At 41.3% G+C, this 23622-nt stretch overlaps 1 protein-coding gene across 1 annotated transcript in view; it reads left to right on the forward strand.

The window, feature by feature from the left end:
- Positions 1-23622, forward strand: part of MYRIP (myosin VIIA and Rab interacting protein) — a 173304-nt gene that overhangs the window by 46197 nt on the left and 103485 nt on the right. Inside the window, exon 2 of the mRNA XM_024754099.1 lies at positions 19085-19306. Coding sequence (XP_024609867.1) covers positions 19085-19306 — 222 coding nt within the window. The remainder of the gene's footprint in view (positions 1-19084; positions 19307-23622) is intronic.

Raw genomic sequence — 23622 nt, forward strand, 5'->3', positions numbered from 1 at the left:
GTATTAGAAGAAAATTTAACAAACATATCTAGTCCAATATTTCATGGATGTAAATGCTTAGAATTAGTCAAAATGATGATATTTAAGGTTTTGTAGGTGAGATGATTAAAAGAAAAATTTTAAGTTAATAGTAATAACATTGATATACACTTTTGGCAAAAATTGTGAAAGTGGTTGCCTGTAGGCTCACAAGGAGAAAGTGATGGGCAGAGGCCTTCAGACATGGTTTCTTAAATGGTAAAGGATGTGGAAACTTTTGGAGACAGTTCCATAAATAAATAAATAACTTGGCATAAGCCCATATGGAGAGAGATTCTTCTCACTCAAGTTTCTCCCACTGGAAAGTGCAGCTACCAGTGATATTATCCATGCAGAGTGGGGGTTATTTTGCTGTTCTCATTGGGTTTTGTCTCATAAAGAAATGGTAGGAACCACTGAGTTCTTACACTTTCAGAGTCAGAGAATAACCACAGAATAACTACAACCAAATTCCTTCAGTCACTCATTCAACAAACACTGCTGAGCACCTTTGTGTGTCAGGCTCTGGGCCAGGTGCTGGGATTAGAGGAGTGAGAAGGCCAGACATCACAAGGTTTTAAGCCTGGGAGTGACTTATCATATTGGCATCTCTGAAAGATCATCCTGGCTCTCCCTGTGACTGGACAGGCAGCAGAACTGGGATAGACCAGAAAAGAGGTGACTGCAATAAGACATGGTGGCTTGGACTAGCCTGATAGCAGTGGCAATGGAGAGAAATGAGCAGATTCAAGAGGTATTTCAGGGGAGATCCAATAGGCCATGGTGACTGATTGGACATCATGGATGAGAGGAAGAGAAGAGTCAGGGAGAATGCTAGGTTTTTGCCTTCGGAAGCCCCATGCAAGATGATGCCAGATCTTCAGAGCTCACAGAGAACACACTGCTGGGGGCTCAGTACTACATCCTCTAGGAGGTACTACAGTTTGTGGCTAGTGTGTCAGTCCCTCCGTAAGGGTACAAGTGGTACCTTATTCTTATGCATGAGGCAAAGTTCATTAAAGGCATTTGAGCAATGTTGACAAAACGACGAGATGAGAACTTGAGGCATGAGAGTGCAAGGGTGGTTGACTTATGGTGTAGAGCAGTCCCCTCTGCCCCATTTTAAACTTCATTTTAAGGAAATGATTTTGAAACTGGACTCCATTGTTATCCTACCACTATAACGACCCACAAGCAAACACGACAGAAGCCCCACCCTTCTGCCTCAGGGACATAAGAATATGCTTGGCAACAGGCAGAGCTGAGACCAGGTGAGCAGAAGGACAGAGGGAGATTAAAGCCACTCCAGGCCATATATTAAAGTCAATCAATAGCCATAAACTATTAAAAGAAATATCTAAATCTACATGCGTATATATGTTGATAGGTAATTTCTTTCAATAGCACCATGAAACTAAACTCTAGCATTTACTAGCTGATAAAATGTCACCTCAGTTTTCCAATTAATCCATGTAAGTCATCCAAGTGGCTTACTGACATGAATCTTAACTGATACATAGTTACTTCAGGCAGGTAAATGGCATTTGGAAGCTAAAGAATGTGCAGGAAGAGTAGAATCAGGAAGAGGATGACAAACTGGAACAAGGCAGAGAAGGTGAGAAAGAAACAATGTTGAAGGTAACAGTTGAGAACAACCCATTAGGGTGAAATAAGGCAGCATCCTGTACCAGCATGTTTGTCTTGCTCTGTGTGGGAATTGGTGACCTCTCTCTGAGTAGCAGCCTGTGAGGCATCTTCAAGAACTTTACAGAGAGAGGATATCTCCAGGTAACAGTGGGAGCAGAGAAAGAAAATAGGCTTATGAGTGAGACCCTTTTGGGGGATCCCCAGAGATGACAGGCACACTGAAGACCTGCTTGTGTGTGGGTTGAATCTCTTGGCTCAGGAGTTTGCTGATTCAGAACAACTTTAGAGTTGGAGACCAGAGTTAAGAAATTGGTCTGCTTGAGGCATTGGAAATTTAACGCACTGACTTACAATGATTGCTGTGGATAAAGCATGGTAGAGTAAAGAGAAGGCAATGGTCTGGCTTCCCTTAGTGCACTTCTCTCCATTGCAACAATTTCTGAAGAGTCTATACTTTTGTGGCTAGCTCTGTATACTCTTTCTCCTCACACCTTTTGGCACACCCTGATGTGAATGAAGATGCCTCCCCAACCAGGTGAGGACCGCACTCATTTAGTATTGGGATTATTGTATTCCTATTCCTGTTTCTGAAAAGCTCACACCTCTGGCCACATGGTATAATTCATATTGTTTTTCTGACCTGAAAACTAAGCTTGGAGGGGTGTGTACATGAATAATTTGCCCAGGGCCAGGTAAGTGCTGCACGGCTGATGCAGCCCAAGTCTGACTGTGATGTTTATGAAATTCCTACTGTTCCCATCTGCCATCTTTCCTTTTGGACAATTTTTTTTTACTATGCAAAAACTTCAGACAATTTCAGAGAGTATACAGCTCTTCTAGAGCCCTACTTCTTGAAACCCCTTAGGTGTCCATGAACATGTTTCAATTCAGTGGATGCCAGTGCAGGCATGTCTGGCTCTGAGTTCCTAAACTTTCTGCTGTACCACCCTGATGTCTTCTCTTCCAAACTCTTAAAGTATTATACTTTTTTACCTTTACCTGAGGGTCTTACACTAGTCAAAGGAACCAGCAAAATGTTAGAGACTATATATTTGATAGAACTTCGAACCACAAAGCAGAAGCCTTGTCAGAAAGAAATCTGCAATGTCCAGGACGGGCTTCCACCCTCTGCCATGATGCTGGGACAGGATGAAAGTGGTCTGTGCTATAGGGTCAGAGTTCCACTGCAGGCCATGGAATCTGGCCCACCCTGTGTTGGGCTCATGCCGGGTCATCCACATCCTGCTTCTTCCTAATCCCCCTTGTTTTGGGAGTTCCGTGTTCATCTGCTCCCATATGTTGCAGGCTCCTGTCTTATTAATCCACCTCTGTGACCCATAGTACCTGACACAGTGCTATGAGAAAGCCAGTATCAAGTCAATATTTGTTCAATGCATGAAATAACACTTGTTTATGTCTCAGAATTCATTTTACCATCAGGTGTTATTTCTATAATTAATTATGTTCATTCTCTGGCTTCGTTGGCCAATACACCCTCTCTTTGTTCATGGCTCCAATGTCAAAGCAGATGCATGAAATTAATAAGCTAGAACAATCATGGTTTTCAAAGTGATACAGATGAGAGTATTAAAACATAGAAAATAGGCTTCATAGGCAGGTGATCTGAAACAATGTGATTTGACTTCATGGGCATCAAAATGAAATATTTTGTGACGGGATCATAGCAGTGTGGCTCCTCACAGCTGATGGCCAAGGTTTGAGCATGCCAGTGGTGCTGGACACATGTCACACTCATCTGCTGAGTATCTTGACTATATTTTGCAACACAGTATGTGTAATATCGTGTACTTTGCAAATCTCCTTTGTAATTGAGTCTATAGCGGCGAAACAGACATTAAACAAAATATACTAAAATGTAAATATAATGCACATACACACATTTATCATTAGAATTTGTGAAATGTCTGTCAAGGAGAAAACTTAAGTGTTATGAGAGAGAATCACAGCGAGACTTAGTTTACTCTGAAGGATGAGGGAAGGCCTTTCATGGTGAAGTGGTGGAGAGTGAATGGACTTGGGCTCAGTGGATATTGACAAGAGGAGCTTTCAAGAAGAGAGATGATATGGAAAAGCCTCAGAAAAGGCAAGAACATGGCATTTTCAAAGAATAGCAAGAAACTGAAGAGGCGGTGTGGTTAGAGCATCAGGGGAGGGGGTGTGTTTGGAGGCTCTCAGGCCATGTGGGCTCCTATTATATCTTGAGAAAAACTGAAATCTGTGAACGTATGTTAAGCAGGTGGGTGACCCAATCAGATTTTCATTTTTTAAAGGTCCTCCTCTGCTGTAGTTTACAGATGGAGATCTGGGAAGACAAAGAAATGTCTTCAGTTTAGAAAGATGCCATTGCCCTGGTCCCAGGGGAGATGAGACTGGGTTGGACTCGGGGTGGGGGGGTGACGGCAAAGATGGAGACAAGTAGATGGATGCCAGATATTTTCTATTTAGGATCTAGAAAGTGTAGAACCTGGGTTGACTATGCTACATAAGGAAAGGCGACCTTCTGCACATGCTGGTAAGGTATGTAGGTAACCTAATGTAATTCCTTGCCCATGACAGGATGGAGTAGTCAGGGTCCTCCAGAGGAACAGGACCAGTAGGGGTGTGTGTGTGTGTGTGTGGAGAAAGAGAGAGATTTTAAGGAAGAGACTCACATAATTGTAGGGGCTTGGTAAATCAAAAATCTGCAGGGTGGGCTGGCAGGCTGGAGACCCAGAGTTGCAGCTCAAGTCCAAAGGCAGTTTGCTGGCAGAATTCCCTCTCCTCTGGGGGAGGCCAGTCTTTTTGTTAAAAATCCAACTGATTAACATATACACACTACTATATATAAAACAGATAATCAACAAGGACCTACTGTATAGCACAGGGAACTTTACTCAATACTATGTAATAACCTATATGGGAAAAGAATCTGAAAAATCATAGATAAATGTATACGTATAACTGAATCACTTTGCTGTACACCTGAAACTAACACAACATTGTAAATCAACTATAGTCCAATATAAAATAAAAATTTTTTAAAAATCTAACTGGATGAAGCCTACCCACATTACCAAAGGTAATCTGCGTTACCCAAAGGTTAGTGATTCAGATGTTCTAAAAAATACTTTGACAGCAACATCAAGACATGTTTTTGTTTTTTTTGTTTAATGTCTGAAACATTTATATTAACATATTTCTACACAAATAACCCAAAGAAAGTTTAGTATTAGTTTTGTTTGTTTGTTTGTACTGCAGGTTCTTATCAGTCATCAATTTTATACACATCAGTGTATACATGTCAATCCCAATCGCCCAATTCAGCACACCACCATCCCCACCCCACAGCAGTTTTCCCCCCTTGGTGTCCATATGTCTGTTCTCTACATCTGTGCCTCAACTTCTGCCCTGCAAACCAGCTCATCTGTACCATTTTCTAGGTTCCAAATACATGCGTTAATATACGATATTTGTTTTTCTCTTTCTGACTTACTTCACTCTGTATGACAGTCTCTAGATCCGTCCACGATCAAGACATGTTTGACCAAATACCTGGGTACCCTGTGACCCAGCCAAGTTGACCTCTAACATTAACCATCACAAAGGTTTTCCAAAATGCCATTTTAGACTTCTCCAGCTCTCCCTGCTCAGTTTAGCCCTCTGGAGGGCCTTCAGGTAGAGTTCTCATGCTCCTTGTTATTTGCCCTCCATGATTCTGTCCCTTTTTATGCCTGAACCACCTTGCATTTAGACCATGATATGGCACCACGTAGCATCTCCATATATGTTTATTTAATAAAGGACCACATAAATTATGTAGGATTCATTTACAAAAGCAAAAGATAGAAATTTCAACAAGCGAAGAATTTATTCGGTAAAAATTTTAAAGCAATGGATGAATTTAGATGTAGGCTTCAGGACACACATTTTAACATATTATTAAAATTAAAATGTATAACTGAAGCCTCTGAAGGCCATTAACCTAATACTGTCTCTCTTTCCCAAATGGTCTTTTGTGTATTCAACTTCAGACCCTGTTCTCTGGCTTAGCCAGGCTTTACGTCCCCACTTTGGCCCCAGTTTTCTCTCCAGGTCAACAGGATAGTGTGGTAGGAAGGGGGTGGCAGGGTGGGGGCAACGGACTGTAACTGTGACTCCAGAATCAAGAGGTGTCTCAGACACAGAGGAGTGTGTGCTAGAAGGCAGAGCTGGGGAGAGAGCTCTTCAGTAACGTTGGTACTTACAGCAGGACCCTGCGGGACACCTGACATCACAGGTCTCCATGTGGATATTCAACCTCAGGAGGCCTGACAGTTCCAAAGCCAGAAAACACACTTATTCCAAGTGTGTTATTATTAAAGGAATGAGAAGTGTACAGAATTTCAGGTTCTCTGTGGTCAGTTTTGCCTCTCGTCTTCTCATTCCCTTGTGTCCAGAGAGGACCAGGCCACCTTAGGGATGCATCCGGCAGAGACTCCACTGAGTCAGTCTGCTTCCTGAGCATTTTCTCTCTCCTTGCTTGAAGCTCCTCCTGCCTGCCCTTGCCTCAGGGCTGGGGGTGGGATGGCAGGACTCCTTGTTGGGAAAGCCAAGGCAAATGGAAGGGCAGGGAGGGGGAAGAAGTAGCAGCACAGGGGTTCCTTGCTGGAGTGAAGTTTCCAGCAGTGTCGAGAGCTATGTCAGGCGGACAGGGAGCTCAGAGCTGCATAGCCCCAATGTGGAGCTGGCCAGATCCTGCTGCTACTGAGGGTCTGTCCTAGGCAGGGTCACCACGGAGGAGCGATGGCTTGGGACTTCCTGAGCAGCCCCACTGAGAAGCAATCTGAGATGGGCTTCAAGGGGACATAGGTCTTCTGGATGGACAGGGCTGTCTCCTGGGATCAGAAATCCCTTAAATCACTGGATATGCCAGGTCCTAGAAAAACCATTTCTCAATGGTCCCATTAAATGGTCATACTGATGCTACGAATATCATTACAATGTTTAAAAAAAAAGAACAGTGATTTATCACATGCCCATGATGTACAGGTGCTATGAGTGTGTATTTCTAGGCCTTCCAACAATTCTGTGAGGTGACCGTTATTGGCCCCATATTACAGATGAGTAAAACTGAAGTCAGAGAACTGAAATACCAGGTCAGGATTCTCTCCCAGGCTTCCCAATGCCAGACCTGTGCTCTTCATGCAGCACTTTCTCAATAAAGATGATTTTTCCTTTTTCCATCCAAGGGAGGATGAACATAGGTAAAGGAATGCTGTCCTGGGAACTAGGAAGTAAGGACAGCAAAAGAGAGAGTCCTAGGAAGATGGCTAGCCATTCAAGGGCAAGCCAATCAGGGGAGCTATATATCCAGGCAGGGAAAGGCCAGTGGGAATGGGGCAGTACTGGCTGTTTTGAAGCACAGAGCCGGGAGATTTCTGGGAATTCTGCTGGACAGCAAGGCCAAGGAGAAAGAGCAGTGCCAAGACGTGAGGCATTTGGCCACCAGGAACTCATGGAAAGCTGGCCCTGGGAAGTGGCCACCAAGGTGACAGCAGAGCTTCCTCTGGCATCCAGTGCCTGGAGGGGAGGAGAAAGGGCAGAGGAACGCTGGGCCTCCCCAGAAATTCTAGAAGGAGGGAGTCATAGAGGGGACAAGTAGCAGTGACCAGTTATAGACCTCACAGTCCTGTGAAATGAGGGCTCCTGAAAGACAGGCCTCTGTGCTTCCCATGGTTCCAAGAGAAGGACAGAGCAGCCCCTAGTGAGCCAGTGAGCTAGGAGGCATCAGAAGCCCTTGCAAAGAAAGTTGCTCTACAACTGGGTCAGTTTTAGACCATCCTCACACCCAGCCCTACTCTGTGGTGGGTTTAGTGTGTTTCTATATACAATGCTGTGCTTTGCATTGGTTCGCCAGCTCAGTGTGGCAGCTTCAAGTTGACATCCCTCCCCTGGCCCTGCCACCACTTTGGGGATAAATGATCTTCGTTATGGACTGCTTGTGTCATCCTGCTTTCCTTTCCATTCCATCTTGCTCAGAACCCTGCCACTCTCTGCCTCATCACTCAGCCTCCCCTTCCCATCCTTACTTTGCTCTCACTCTACTTGACACTTGCCCTGCTCTCCTTTCTCAGAATCAGATTTATCGGTGTACAAGAGAAAACCCTAAAATAACAATAGATAAACAGTGCTGAAACAGGATACAATTTATTTCTCTTTCACATAGAAGAAATTCAGGGGGTGGGTTCAGGACTAGTGTGGCAGCTCCCCCACATCACTTGAGGACCCAAGAGCCTTTGTTTTTGATCCACACCGATTCCCAAGGTCAAATCATAGATCGGGTTAGCAGCTAGAGCTCATGCCATCATGAACACAGAATGAGATGGGGGAGGAAAAGCAGAAAGACAAAAGGGAGCCCCTTCTGGCAGAGTGAGCTCCCTCTAAGCACCCTATGTAACATACCTCCCTTCCACTTTTATGTCATGGGCCAGAACTTAGTCACATGGCTGCATGTAGCTGCAAGGGGTGCTGGGAAGCCTGGTCTTGATTCTGGGAGGCAATGGCTCAGCTCAAACTCAGTGTTCTGTCAATGAGGAAGGAGAGAAGAATGGGTATCTTCCCTCCCCTCCCTCTGTCTTTCCTCCTCTGCAATGACCAGGCATCAATCATGGATTGGGTTTTGCTTCTGGGTTCAGTGTCTTAGGCTGCCTGAGAATGGAAGAAAATTAACACATGTCTGACCTTAACATAGCACCAAGATCATAGCCAGGCTTTGAGCTTATTCCTCTTCTCACAGGGACAGTGTCACTTCCCACCGTGTTTGCCCAAGCCTCCTGTGTGGACCCAGACACCTGCCTTGTGATTACACCCAGGCGAGGCAAAGCACTGCAGCAGCTGAAGGCGGATGCAGTTTCTGTCCTGAGTTCTTTCCCTTTTTTGTTTAATGGTTTCATGAACCAACCTTTACTGACAGAATCAGAAGCAGGAAAGTAGAAATCCTGGGGCATATGGAAGATAAAAAATCCCCAGTCCAACTTTAGAAGCTCTTTTAGGCAAAAAAAAAAAAACAAAAAAAACAATTAAATACATAAAATGAGAAAGCTCAAAAGCTACAGCCTCAAGGCATCCTCATTCAGTGACTTTTAATCTAAGTGAAGGAACCATCTGAAAAATAAAACCTCAGGCCAGTTCCTAGTATGTAAAGACATAAAAGCACTTTTTTATTTCCATAAACTTACTTCACATTCAAATGTATAACTATTTACTTATAAATCCCATGAGTTAAATAATGAAATGAAGCCATATTAATGAGCAAAATTATTTGAAATCAGAACTTATAGATGTGGTCTTGTAACAATGTTAATATCCAGTTTACTTTGTATATATTTTTTCATACGTATTTCATAATATGATGGGGATCTAGAGACACATGGACTGGTAGTTATACATGGTCACCCTATTTCCGGTTTGTCTCACAGCTTTAGTTATGCTCCTCTGTCCAGTGTAAACAGCAGCAACAGCTTTCTTGTGAATCTGCCCAGCACACAGTGGTCAGTGACCCTGGTCAGCTCAGGTTAACCTACTGCTGGCTTCAAAATATTAAAATATATACATACTGTTGCTGGAAGTGGGGTTTGGCTGCTTACCGCTCGAAAGCCAACAAAGAGGCACAGCTGGTGGAAAGAAGTTTGCTTTATTTCAGAGGCTGGCAAAGGGGTGGGGGGTGCGGACTCATGTGGCAGCTTATGTCATGGCTACAGTCTGGTCATCGTGTAGTTAACATCTTCCACCTGGTGGAGTTCTCAGTATCTATAAAACAGCTCAAAGGATATGGCTTTGAATATTATCTATAGCCCTTGAGGAGGAAATAAATGTCCTTGACTTTGCTTAATGACAAAACTGTTATTATTGAGTCTTGCTTGACTGCTTTCCTTTGCTTCTGCATTTTATCACTTCTCTGATTAAACTTATTCTCTGGCTAAAGTTTTTCCATAGACAAAAGGCAGGTGGAAAACATGTGGGGGAAGGACCATAGGGTCCCGCTCCATTTCAAACCCACCTTTTCTTTGATATTCCTCAGTCTTGAGAAGGGACAGGTACAGAACCAGAAAGGGAGTTTTGGATAGAGAGGTTAATCATAAACTTGGCAGGGGACCTTGGTTTTAGTTTCATTTCTCTTCCAATTTTCCCCAAATCTTTGAGGGAATGGGGCAACAACCGCTGTGGCTACTTCCTGCTGAAGTGGGGCATAGTCCTGCCTAATTTGGGGAATGGACATAGAGTTGTAAATAATCTTGAGTTACAAGGTTAGCATCAATATTTTGTATTGTGAAAACATTACCTCTCTCTTTGTCATAGTACTTGGACAAACATTTGAAAACTAGCAGACATATTACAATGAGGATAATAATCAAAATGCATCCTTGTATTATTCTCTGATTGTGTTTTTTTTCCTTAGTGGTTAAAGCAGATGTACAATATATGTTTAATAGGCCAGAAACAGGCTGTTTTGGTTAACCTAAAGTTTAATTTAATCATGTATAAGCCAGGATGACTTCCCCATACCTCAATATGGGAAAATTTCTTCCACCATTTTCCCTTTTTAATAGCAAATCTTTCCATGAGAGCATTGATAATCAATGTATTTTTCCAACATTGCCAGAGTGGCTCAGTTGCCAGCTCTGGGTCTGTTCATGTCCCTTGGTGCTAAGCCTACTTTTTGTTTATATATTGGCCTAGTTATTCACGTTGGGGGAAAACTAATCAGACATAACAAACCAGTACAGAGGTATGCTGATGGGGAAACATTTTATAGCCTATACATTTTATCAATTATACCCAATTGTCACACAAACATTGTACATGTGCTTTTAGCACATGTACTGTAAAGCCAGCAAGTACACATCATAAGTAGTTACTCTGTGACAACTTCACTAGACAATTTATAACTAGAAGTATGACTGAAACATAATGCCAGAACATACTCAAATTTTAGAAACGTCATATAACTTCTAGAACACTTATATTAATGATATTTATATAACCTAAGAATGTTTATCATTATTATTTGACAATGTTTTCTGTATAATTTAACATACCAAATAATCCTAATTTGTTTAGAAAAATTTTGTTCTCTTAACAGAGAGAAAACCAAACTCAGTCTTGCATCAGCTTACTATTAATAACAAAATTCATTTATCTAATTAAATTCGATCTAATCTTTATCTTAACAACGTACAAAATTCTTTTCTCGAAATTCATTTTTTTTTTTTTTACAAACTTTTATCACTTTCTTTCTCCTTTTTTTCCCATCCAGAAACAACCAGCTTTAGGACAAAATTAATCCTTCTCCTATCCCTCAGCAAAAATATTTTCATTTTTTTATACCTTCTCTCACCGACAACACATATCCTACTTGCTTTTACACACTGAAATGCTTCCCTTATCATTTTTACATATTACAATTTTTAACCTTTAAAAGACCTTAACAACACCAAGAAACAAGTCATTGAACTGTTTGTTATATCAGCATTTTCTTATTGGCAAACTTAAGAACATATTCCATAACCTCTAAAAACATACATTTTTCTCATAGCACAGTTTCTCTTTAATGTGGTACAAGATGTGTGTTTAATGAACCCAAACATCTTTTTTTAATTAATTTTTATTGTAGTTGTTTTACAATGTTGTGTTAGTTTCTATTGTACAGCAAAGTGAATCAGCTAAACGTATACATATATCCCCTCTTTTTTGGATTTCCTTCCCATTTAGGTCACCACAGAGCATTGAATAGAGTTCCCTGTGCTATACAGTAGGTTCTCATTAGTTACCTATTTTATACAAAGTAGTGTACATATGTCAATCCCAGTCTCCCAATTCATCCCACCCTCCCTTACCCCCTTGGTATCCATACGTTTGTTCTCTATGTCTGTGTCTCTATTTCTGCTTTGCAAATAAGTGATGAACCCAAACATCTTTTGAAGTTCTACTAATTAACCCAAGGCTGAAGAGTCAGGCAGAATGGGTTGTGTTTGCATTTCAAGGACACGATAAGAGTTAACTTCAAGCTTTCTCCTAGGCATATTTTTGTTCTCTCAGGGTCAGAATTCTGAAAACAGTATTTTTATCAAGCTAGCTTTCTCTAACTGCATATGCAAAAAGAACCAGTTTTGGAGTTTCAAAAGAGTTTCATCTTAACCAATTTTCTCTGAAGAATACTGTTAGCTACACTGTGTTAAAAAAAAATCATCTTTCTTTTTCTTAGTCATAGGTTCATAGCTAAAATTTTTCTTACTGAATTGAACCTGAATCTCCCATTTTACAAAAGGCAATGAGAATACCAATCACACAAATGGAATACACATTCACACACCAAAAGACAGAACTGTCACAAATCCTCCAAGACGATAACCGATATGGAGTCCCAAACAAACATTTCCCCAACACAAAGGGTCCTCAACGTCAGACACACATCGGCACCAACTGGCAAAATGCCCAAATAGCACCTCGTGCTCACAATTGATCTCAACTCTCAAATGCCCAAATAGCACTTCATGCTCAAAAGAGAAGTTTGCCCAGGTGCACACCGGTAGACTTAGTCTTGGAGCTCGTCAGCTCTTTCCGATGCATGTTTCTGTTCCACCAAGGAGAGAGCCTATGCTGGCAGTCAGTGCCCAGCATGGAAGAAACAGGGAGAATCCCCAAAACAAATGGTTTCAGCACCTACTAGGAACATCCCCGCAAGTCCCCTCTCAGGATCAGCTAGCCACAAGCAGGGGTCTCATCACAACCATCCCGGCATGTCATCATGGCCGGCGGCTCTACTCAGGAAAAACCTGGGGAGCCAGATACCGCGAGAGCATGGCCTCACGTTGGGAGCCAAAATCTGTTATGAAAAGTGGGACTAGGTGCTTGCCACTCAAAAGTCAAAAAGGGCTTCCCTGGTGGCGCAGTGGTTAAGAATCCGCCTGCCAATGCAGGGTATGTGGGTTCAAGCCCTGGTCTGGGAAGATTCCACATGCCGTGGAGATTAAGCCCTGCGCTACAACTACTGAGCCTGCGCTCTAGAGCCCGCAAACCACAACTACTGAGCCCATGAGCCACAACTACTGAAGCCCGTGCACCTAGAGCCCGAGCTCTACAACAAGAGAAGCCACCGCGATGAGAAGCCTACGCACCACAATGAAGAGTAGCCCCCGCTCGCCGCAACTAGAGAAAGCCTGCGTGCAGCAACACAGACTCAACACAGCCAAAAATAAAATAAAATAAATTTTTTAAAAAGTCAATGAAGAGGCAAGGTTGGTGGAAAGGAAAGCTTGCTTTATTTTGTATTTTTTATTTTGTATCTAGAACATTCTCGGTCAGCCTCTTTTATTCTCAGCCCCCACACCTCCATTCCTCTTGGGCTACTGCTTAAGTGAGGTCATTCATAGCGGTTAAATGGAGGGTCTGTTCTGTTTCATGCACTATGGCTAATTTGAGGAGGTGGGCAATATGATTGCCCTCCCTACTTTCCTGAGTTGTGAAGGTAGTGATTGAATAACTGCTTTGTGAAAACCCAGGAGGGAAAGCAGACCTAGCTGTTTGCAGGTGAGAGGGACGATGCTGGAAGGTAACTGAGCTGGGATGGTAATCAGCTACAGCTGGAGATGTCCCGCCCAGACATTTCCCATCTGATTTGATCAGCCTGCCACCGTGGAGGTGTGACCCCTCTTGCAGGCTAGATGCCCTTTGGGTTTTCTTTTTCACATACTCCTGGCCAGCCTGGGCTTGTAATGAAACTCTGATACACTGTGATATTGATGTGAGTCCACAGGGTGAAGGTCCCAGCTTCTCTGGTGACCTGGCCATTCTTCTTTTCAAGGAAAGAATTATAATGCCTCTAGGGTGCCCTCATTTGTATTTTGATACCTCTCTCTGCTCAAGGTCAAGATGGATGTGTGTCTGATTTCACCATCTTCCCTCCAGATCCCAAATATAACTAAACTTCTTCCATAGTCTATTTTAGAAGTGGCAGGTTGTGGAAATTCCTTCGTTTTATGAAACATGGAGCTTACTGTCTGTTTCCATTCTTTTTACTTAAACTTCAGCGGATTCCATAGAGGTGATTTACGTAAATGTGCATTCATTTTACCATCTTTTTTTCTGAATTGTGATGGTAAATTCCTTCGTAGATTAGAGGTTGAACATGTTAAATATAAACTATGACTCTCTTTAGTGACCCCCAAATTTTTCAGTATCATTATTCTTCTTACATAGTGATGGTAACCAGCAAAAATGTTTCAATATACAGAAAGGTTTTGACCATCCCAACCCTCACCCCCTTGAGCCATCAGGAGCAGAGCCAGCGCCCCTCACCCTCTCCCCAGCATCCATTGTTTATTAAGCTGTCTGAAGGAATTCAGGTTGATGGAGCTCCCATAACTCCTTACAGACAATGCTCATATGAAACATGATGCTCTGGTTTATGGGGCTAAAGGGACCGTCCAAAGTTCTGGTTTAAAATGGTCTGCTTCCTTTCAGAGCTGGTAATCACACTGTATTTGGTGTGTGTCTATTAACTTCACCATCCAGAGGGAATCTTTAAGTGTTTATTTTCTGTACTGTGACACAGTGAACTCTATTAACCTTGAATGAATTTTGATAACACCATCAGGGGGCAGCAAAATGATTCTGCCTGAAATTACACAGTGAGAGAGTGATATTACCCATGACAGATTAAAAGCAAAACATACTTTTAAATTATTATGACTATTATTATTCCTATCAGTTGGGTTCACCCTCTGGAGCCTTGCTCTTAACATTTATAACATTACCGGCAGAGTCATGCCGTGATTGATCCACTACCTCACCTCCTGTTCACCCTGCAGTCCACAGCAGTAGCTCCTGCCTCACTCCCCCTACCCCCCTCACAGTGAAATTGCTTTTGTCAGGGCCACCTGTGACCTCCTGTTGCCAAATCCAGTGGACACTTCTCTGCCTTCACGGCAGGCACAGTCAGCCATTCTCTCTCTGAAACACCTTCTTCCTTTGGTGTCTTTCTCAGTCTCTTTGTCTGGCTTCACCTCTTCAAGTTTCAGCCTGAGTTTAAACATTTGGGGTTTCCCTGGCTTGTTTCTATGCTCTCTTATTTTCCCCTTGCTGCCCTCTCTTCCCTAGGGTGACTCATCCATTCCTATATTTATGGAGGTGTGTCTGAAAATAATTCCCAAACTTACACAGTTGGCCCAGATCCCTCCTCTGAGATGCACAAACACCTGTCAATTGTCCACATGGCAAATCCCTTTAGATGCCTCACAGTTTTCAGTAAAACATGCTTCTACTATCGTAGTCTTCCCTTGCTCCACAAACCGCTTCACTCCCCACAAAAGATGTAAACCTGAGAATGGTTCTTGGTTCATTCTTTCCCTCCGCCCCCATGTCAGATCCTTCAGCAGGTGTGCCATGCATCTGTCCACTCCTCTCCATCTCCTCTGCTCCTACCCTGGTCCAAACCTCAGCCAGCTACTTAGATGAATGCACTGCTCTCCAGGCTTCCACACATGGCCCCCTAGAAGTTGGCCTTAATGTAACAGCAGGTGCTATTACAACAGAAATTGGATCCTGCTCTGTTTCTGCTCACCAGCCTCAATAACTTCCCACTGAACGTAGGATAAGATCCAAACTCCTTTCCAGGGCCTGTGTCTTGTCTTCCCTCCCCTTTCCCCAACATTAAGCTCTTTTCCTCTGCTGTTCTCTCTGCCTCTTATGCTATTTTTTTTTTCCTATTGGGCTAGCCCCTTCTCAACCTGTAGTCTCAACTTAAATGTCACCTCCCCAAAGAAGACTTTTGTCACCACCCAGTCTAAAGTAGGTTGCCATGTCATTCTTAGTCTAAGTGCCCTGATTATTCTGTAATAGAACGCCTTACAACTTAAAATTGTTTTATATTTTATTTAGTTTGTAATCCTTTGAATCCCCACTTTAATACATGTTTCATGAAGAGGAGCGACCATGTCCTGTTTTCTTTTTATCCCTAGCACCTGGAATAGTAAGTACTCAGTGAGTGTGAACTGAGTGAATAATTGGCAATCTAGACAACAGTGCCTGTGACCATGGAGTGGTGGCTCATAGCTATGGGCTAGAATTACTGTCTCTCTGATAGCAAACAAGTGACATATATGACATCACTGTCCCTGCTACACCTATGGCAGACACAGCTAACTTATGACACTCTAGCCCCATTGAGCCTGCATGCATTCTCAACACATGGTGAGAATCAGAACTGGCATTGCAGTGGACCCAGAAACCATGAAATGTTGATAAGCTTTTCATATGTCGGTTGCAGAGTGATGTATCGGGAAGAGGCTAAACCAGATGCTAGATGACATTGCTAAAGACCAGACTAACCGTGTTCAACATCATTACTCATTTGGGAAATGCAAGTCAAAACCACAGTGAGATGCCACTTCACACCCACTAACACTCAGTGCTCAAGCAACAAATACATATTGAGCCTTTTTGCCCAGATACTATCACAAAACTTTCTTGACATAGAAACAAGTGTGATCAAATGTTATGGGTACTGAGACCACTGGATTTCTTGCTAATCAAAATGAAAAGTACTATTTGCTTATTGTTGATTTGCTCACTTAAAATCTCTGGAAACTCTGCGAAGTAGGAATTACTGTTGCCTCTCAGAAGGCAGAGGCTCAGAAAGGTTGGAGGGATCTTTGAGAAGTGATTGAGCTCAGCTCTACACCCCAGCCACTGACTCTAAACCCATCACTCTTTCCCACGTGGCTGACCATTTGGGGGCCTGGTCCTTCCCAGGACATTTCAGTGCAGGTACCTGGTCTTGCATACTTCTTGGTTGATTCTGCAGTTAGCCACTATAGGTTATCCTATACAATTCTTCAGTGACCTCTCCCATGAGGTACTATAGGGCAGTAGAATCTGAGAAGTGAGAGATGGTTCACAAGAAGGACATTCTATTCCTCTACTGAGCCTGTGGTTCAAAACACTCCATTTGCTTGGAACAAACTTTGGAGGAATTGGTACAGTTTTATCACTAGACTCTCAGTGAGTTTTTAAATGCCATTGGCATTTGCAGTCCTGTGTATCAGGAAACAAAACTCATAAAGCTCAAGTGATCTTGTGCATTGAGTTCACAGAGCTTTTTTTGATCCCTAAAGACTTTCCTTCCTGGGTGTTTTATCCTATTTAATTCAGTGTCTTTGAAATATCAATAGAAGAAGGTCAATTGCTGAGGCTGTTCTTATATTGTTTACAGAGGTCAGACCCGTTGATAACTTAGCTCACCTTCTATTCTAAATCTGAGGGACTGGATAACAACATCTTCATGTCTTAAGGAAAAAAAAACCTCTGTCCTGTTTCCCTGTAAATATTTTGTTCAGCCAAGTATACATATACAATATTTTACCCTGTAGAATTATCAGCTGGCCTGATGTAGTCTCCCCTTCTAATGCTCAAGAAACAAATGAGTATCGGGCACCGCAGTGCAGAGCAGAAAGCCCTGTGCGTATACTGGCAGCCATGTAAGCCAGCTCAGGGGACCTGAAAGCTGAAGCTACAAACACTCTTTGAATTTTCATGGAAAGATGTTTATGATGTGTTGTTGTTAAGTGAAAAATTAGATTATAAAACCATATGTAGATTTCCCATTCTAGTAGCAGGCTGGGATGAGCTAGTGCAGCCCTTCTTTGTACTAAAAGCACCTAAAAATACTAATAAAATATAAGGTTTAATATAAGAAAGAGAAAATATTTGCCAATCATATATCTGATAAGGGACTTGTATCCAGAATATTATAAAGAACTCTTATAACGCAATGATGAAAAAGATAAATATTCTAATTTTAAAATGGGTAAAAGATTTGAATAGACTTTTCTCCAAAGACTACGTACAAATGGCTAGTAGGGAAATGCAAATCAAAAGCACAATTAGATACCACCTCAAACCCCCTAGGATGGCTATAATAAAAAAGGCAGACAATAACAAGTGTTGGCGAGTATGCAGAAAAATCAGAACCCTCATATGTTGCTGGTGGGATGTAAGATGGAACAGCGATTTGGAAAACACTCTGGTAGTTTCTTAAAAGTTTAAACATTTAGCATTACCATATGTCCCAGTAATTCCACTCCTGGGATTGAAAAGATACGTCCACACAAAAACTTATACATGAATGTCGATAGCAGCATTATTCAAAATAGCCAAAAAAGTAGAAAGAACCCAGATGTCTATCAGTCGATGAATGGATAAATAAAATATGGTACATCTGTAAATGGACTATTACTTGGCCATAAAAAGGAATGAAATTCTGATACATGCTGTCACATGGATGAACCTTAAACACATATGGTATGATTCCATTTATATTAAATGTCCAAATTCAAAGAAATAGAAAGTAGATTAGTGGTTGGTAGAGGGTGGGAGGAGTAATAAGCAAGATGTAACACTCAGAAGCCATAGAAGAAAAGACTGACCGATTTAACTACAGAAAAATTAAACGCTTCTAAATGATGAAAGACACCAATAAGCAAAGTTGAAAAGACAAGTTCAAAATGAAAGAAAATATTTGCCACATACATCATAGATTCATCTGGGGTGAACTGCACAATCACAAAATGGATACAGAAACAAAAATTATTTTCTGTTATTCTTTGTGGGTGTGCATCTTTGAACAGGAAAAAACAACTCAAATTTGCCAAGGTAGAATAACTTGGTTACTTCCGGTCAGTTGTGTATCCTGGGTAACTCAGTGTGTTTGGGGTAGATCCTTGCCTCTTAGGGTTTCTCCTTTCCTCCTCAGAGTGTAGAGAAAAGTGCATGCAGTGTTGTGTTTTACATTACTATGACCAGTTGTGTGCCCAGAACATCCACGAGCTCTTTGGAAGAAGGGGGTTAACTTTTATCCAACTCTGAGTCACCAGTGTTTAGGATTAGCCCATCACCCAGAGAATCTTTATTGACTACATTGATTTGAAAGCTTTTAAAATCCCTGGTGCTTCAGTTTCCAGGGATATTAAGCACCAGGATTGCATTTATCATATTCCCAGCAGGGCTGTTATAAGGATTAATATTTTAACATAAATGATCTCCTGCTCCTTTAAAAAGACATTAATTAAGCTAAAGGATTTCTTTTTAATGTGCTTAGCTTTATAATAATTTGCATCTAAATCTAGTGTCTGAAATATAAGTAATAAGGTTTTGTGCTTTCTTATAGAAAATATGACATATAGAAGAACACAGAATTAATCCACCATTAGGGTTCCTCTCTGGATATTATGTCATGCCATTGATCTTTCTGTGTTTTACAGGAAGATCCTACATGGCAGCTTGCCATATGGGAGGGCGAGGGTGGCGTGCTTTAGGGAGGGAGCCCCCTGACCTGATGTGCTGTTTCTCTTCTCCTCACCCTTCCCCCAACCTGGCTCCCCAGCGAGATGAAGCAGAAGCTGGATGAGGAAGGCAGCAAGTGCAGCATCCTCTCCAAGCACCAGAAGTTCGTGGAGCACTGCTGTATGCGCTGCTGCTCACCCTTCACCTTCCTTGTCAACACCAAACGCCGGTGTGGGGACTGTAAGTTCAACGTCTGCAAGAGCTGCTGCTCCTACCAGAAGCACGAGAAGGTGTGGATCTGCTGCGTCTGCCAGCAGGCAAGGTGAGTGGCCAAGTACACCCTTAGGGTCTCAGCTAACTGGAGGCACCATCTTTCTTCAAACAGGTGGGGTCGACAGTGATTGATTGATCGGCATTATTTTTTAAGAAAGGGGAGGTTTACTAAGCTGTCTTCTACATTCAGTGTGTCTAATGCAGATAGAACACACCCAAACTTGTTTAATTAAAGTTAGCAGAAAGAGGATGCTGAGGAGAAGCTGGGAATTTCACTGGTTCAATCTTGTATGATGTCTTGTGGGGACATCGCCAGGAGTCTTGGGATTATTATTGTCTGAAATCAAAGAAGATGCAAAAGTTGAACTCATTTCCTGTTTTTCCATATTATTCAAGTCCATCATAAGAACCTGTCCAGGAAAGAAGTCCATGATTCATGGGGCAGGTTTTGCTTCTTGAAATTTCTCTAAGTCTCCATTTGATAGAGAAGTATGTCTAGGTCAAAGTGTCTCAGATGCATGGCCTGTGGGCTGACAGTCTGTTACATTTTGAAGGATGCCTCAGAAGAGTTTATTTATGTAGTAACAAGCTGTGTAACCTCTCAGCATTGTACTGCCAAATTCATCATGGGAAACATTTAAGGAATATTTTGACTTGAATCAAGTATGGAAAATTTCAGATAAATAACAGATTTTAAAACGTGCCCAGTTTCTTGAAACCAACAAAAAAATTAGTTTCCAATAGACGGTTTAGACTAAATACCTGGTGTCTGGCTGGCGGATGGTGTTTGGGGTCACTTTGTGCTGCCATCCACTTTGACCATCAGCTTCTCTGCTCCTTGTGCAGTCTGAAATTCACCTTGGTTTAGAAGTGATTTACTTTAGGATATTACTCTCTGGGATATTCTTTCAGCATATTCATATGTGAGCAACTGGATTTTAAAACACTGTATATGTCAAATTACATGAAGAATACCTGTGTGTGTATTGTGTGAAATCCCAATAAAATAGTGGATAGCAGCTCTGTGAAGTTGCAGAGATGACCGCTTTTCAGACTCATGTTTCACTCCCCACTGCCTATGACATACTTTTCCTTTCCTATGTAAATTAATCCCATTTTTGGTGCATTGGTTTAATTTCTAGCTGTTTATCCAGTAGCTACCATATGCATATGTTTTTGAGATACTATGGAGCCATGAATAATTATAATAATAAAAATTCTTGCTCACAGAAAATTAAGGCACTAGGAATACAGGGTAGACATCCATGTGATAAAATTAACCAATTGTGTCCAAAATAAATGACTATATCAAGCATCCGGGCCTGTCTGTGGTGTGGTTCTACAGGAGGGACTCAGATTAGAATGTAGGCTTCCTTGGGGAGGACACAGGTAATGTCAAGTCACTGTAAAAATGGTGGTAGTCCAAAACTTCAGCTTTCCTCTTTCTCATCACAGTGAAAAAGGGTCTACCTGTCCTAGGGTTCTGGTTGGTAATTTATTATAGTAAAAGCATTTTAAGAATTTTAAATGAAAATTCCCTTGTAATGGTCACTGCTCTAATTATGATCAGATGGTTTGTGCTTCGTCAGTTTGTTTTCTCCGTATATTTTGCATTAAAACATATTTCTGTTGTCAGTGTTAGTTTAAAATTTTTAGCTTTGGGAGATTAACAAACTTCAGTGAATTTATTATAGAATGAATGATGGATTACTTATTTTAGAAGTTATATAGCTAATGGGATACTACAGGATCATTCCCTTTGTCATCTTTTTATTATATAAAAATTTATCTTCTTGACCATTTATTGCATAGATTCAGTCAAACATTATAAATAAGAACTTATACTGGTTGTTTAAGATCTTCTGAGGAAACCGAACTTTCTCAGTGAGCCTAGATGCACACGTCAGTCATCATTTGGTGTCGAACTGATTCAGGAATGGCGTTCCTACTTTCCTTGGAAACAAATTGGCTTCTTAGTTCTTTGCTTCATTATAAAAATTGTTCTCTCTGATTTTGTTGTTTTGTGCTATTACCTTTAACACAGACCAGTTTGGGAGATTGTCTTCGGGGAATGAGAGAGAAAAATTATCCCTGGGACTGAAATCAAAACATATCTCCTGATTATGTCTGTGGCATTGGCTTTGGTTTTTCTGAGACAACTTAAGCCTTCATTTCTTTTCACTTGGAGTCAAATATCCTTTACTTCTACCTGATCACTTACTGCTTGGTGTTCCACACAGTCCACAGGATTCATAAATTAGGATGCTGCCCTTTTAGTATAAACTCCACAGTATGTTTTAGAGATATCCTAATGGGTTTGCAATATCCCTAAAGAAGATATGATATTAAAAAATTATCACTATGGGATGAGGACATCCACAGGTTAACAAGTATATGGGGAAATGTTGAACCTCAATAGAAAGCAAGGGAATAGAGATTTATGCTTCAAGTAGCTTTTTTCTCATGAAATTAATGTGTTTTTTTCGGCATTCTCTTCAGTGTTGGCAAGGGTAGATTGAAAAAGGCACTCTCATCCATTGCTGGCAAAGTTGAAATGGGCATAACCTTTTACCAACGTGTATCAAGAGCCATTAGTATGTTCAAGTCCTTTTACCCATTAATTTCATTTTTGAAAACCTATACCTAAAGAGACGATGGAATATTTTTAATACAAAAATAATTCTCAATACAAAAATGAGATATACTGGATTATTTGTAATGTAAAACCCAGAAATAATCTAAATGTCCAACAATAGAACAGAGGAAGTAAGTTAGGATACATTCAACTTGACAGAATATGATGAGACATTTAAAATAATGTGTATATTGTATTAGCATGGGTAAATTCTTACATATTAAAAATTATGTATGCGATGGTTTCTTTGAAGTGTTTTCACTTTTTTGAACAGAGAGCATTCTTCCTAGGTGTACACTTTGTGGAATATTTATGTGGCAAAGGAGTCTGAATGGCAATGCAATTATTTGTGTTGGCAGCACTGTGTGCCAATTTCATGTAGTTCATTTTGGTTAATGAGCTCTTGAGATTTCTTTACACACCATGATGCAACAAGTCAAAGAAAGTTACTGTGTGCTTGGAAAAATCCCATCTTACCCACGGCTGTTCAGTGAAAAAGCTGTACAACTGACAAATCTCTTGACATTGAAGAATTTAAGGGAAAAAAATTGAGGAATGTTGGTGGGAAGTTTCATTTGTGTACTGTGAGAGACAGTCTACCCTTCCAAATTTTAGAATAAATCTCATCTTGGGAAACATCAAAGACACACCGAGCAATATTATTCAAACCAACTGGCTTGAAGTCTTCAAAATATTGATGTCATTAAAGAAAAAGAGACTGAGGAAATGTTTAGATTAAAGAAGACTAACAAGAAACGATACCCAAGTGACATGCCTAATCCTTAATCAACTCTTGAGGTGAGGGGAAATAGCTATGAAGGACATTGGGACAATTGACACCATTTGAATATGGATAATGGTAGAATAGTCTTGTATTAATTTTAAATTTCCTGAAATTGATCACTTTACATATCTCTATAAGAGAGTGTCCTTGTTCCTGGAAATACACACTGACACACATCATGGTAAATTAAACATTTTTCACTTGTTTCCTCCATAAATGCTTACTGAGTTCAGCCTACACAGGAGGCCTGTGCTAAAACAATCAACTCTTTATTGCCCATCACTGATTTTCTGGAGAACTGTTTGTTCACGTGTTCACTTGCGATGTTTATCGTATAATTTTTTGACACGAGTTCTTGCTGTGCCTTTTGTTTGTAATGTTCCTTTTCTCCTTTCTTCCTTGAAGCCTCCTTGCATAAATTTCAGGACAGTTACTATGGGGAAGGGGCCAGCCTGAAATTTTGATCTTTTTAAAATTTTTTTATTCTTTTTTTTTTTTTTTAATTCTTCTCTTTTTTTTTGGCCGCACCTAGCAGTTTGCAGGATCTCAGTGCCCCAACCAGGAACTGAACTCCAGCCACGGCAGTGAAAGTGCTAAAGCCTAACCAGAAATTTTGATCTTTTTGAAATTTCTCTGATAAGCAAAGGCACTGGTTTTCTCCTTTAGCAAGTGCCCAGGCCTACGTTAATGGCCAAGGTTAAAGAGTCAAACAGATTTCAGTACTGCTCATGGCAGCTTCCATAGTAACTGGAGATGAATCTGTGTGTGAGCAGCTGTGAGTGAAGAGTGCTCTGCTGGAGACTCTGAAGTCCCCGTGGGGGCCCCGTGGTTAGAGCAACAGAAGGACAGGTGTCCCAGAGGAAGGGATGCCTGAGTTGGGCTTTCATGAGGTAGGTGTTCAGCAGGGGAGGACAGGAGGCAAAGGCAGGCTGGACAAAGGAAGGGG

This window comes from Neophocaena asiaeorientalis, unplaced genomic scaffold (genome assembly GCF_003031525.2).
Source record: "Neophocaena asiaeorientalis asiaeorientalis breed wild unplaced genomic scaffold, Neophocaena_asiaeorientalis_V1.1 scaffold121, whole genome shotgun sequence".
Classification (NCBI taxonomy): Eukaryota; Metazoa; Chordata; class Mammalia; order Artiodactyla; family Phocoenidae; genus Neophocaena; species Neophocaena asiaeorientalis.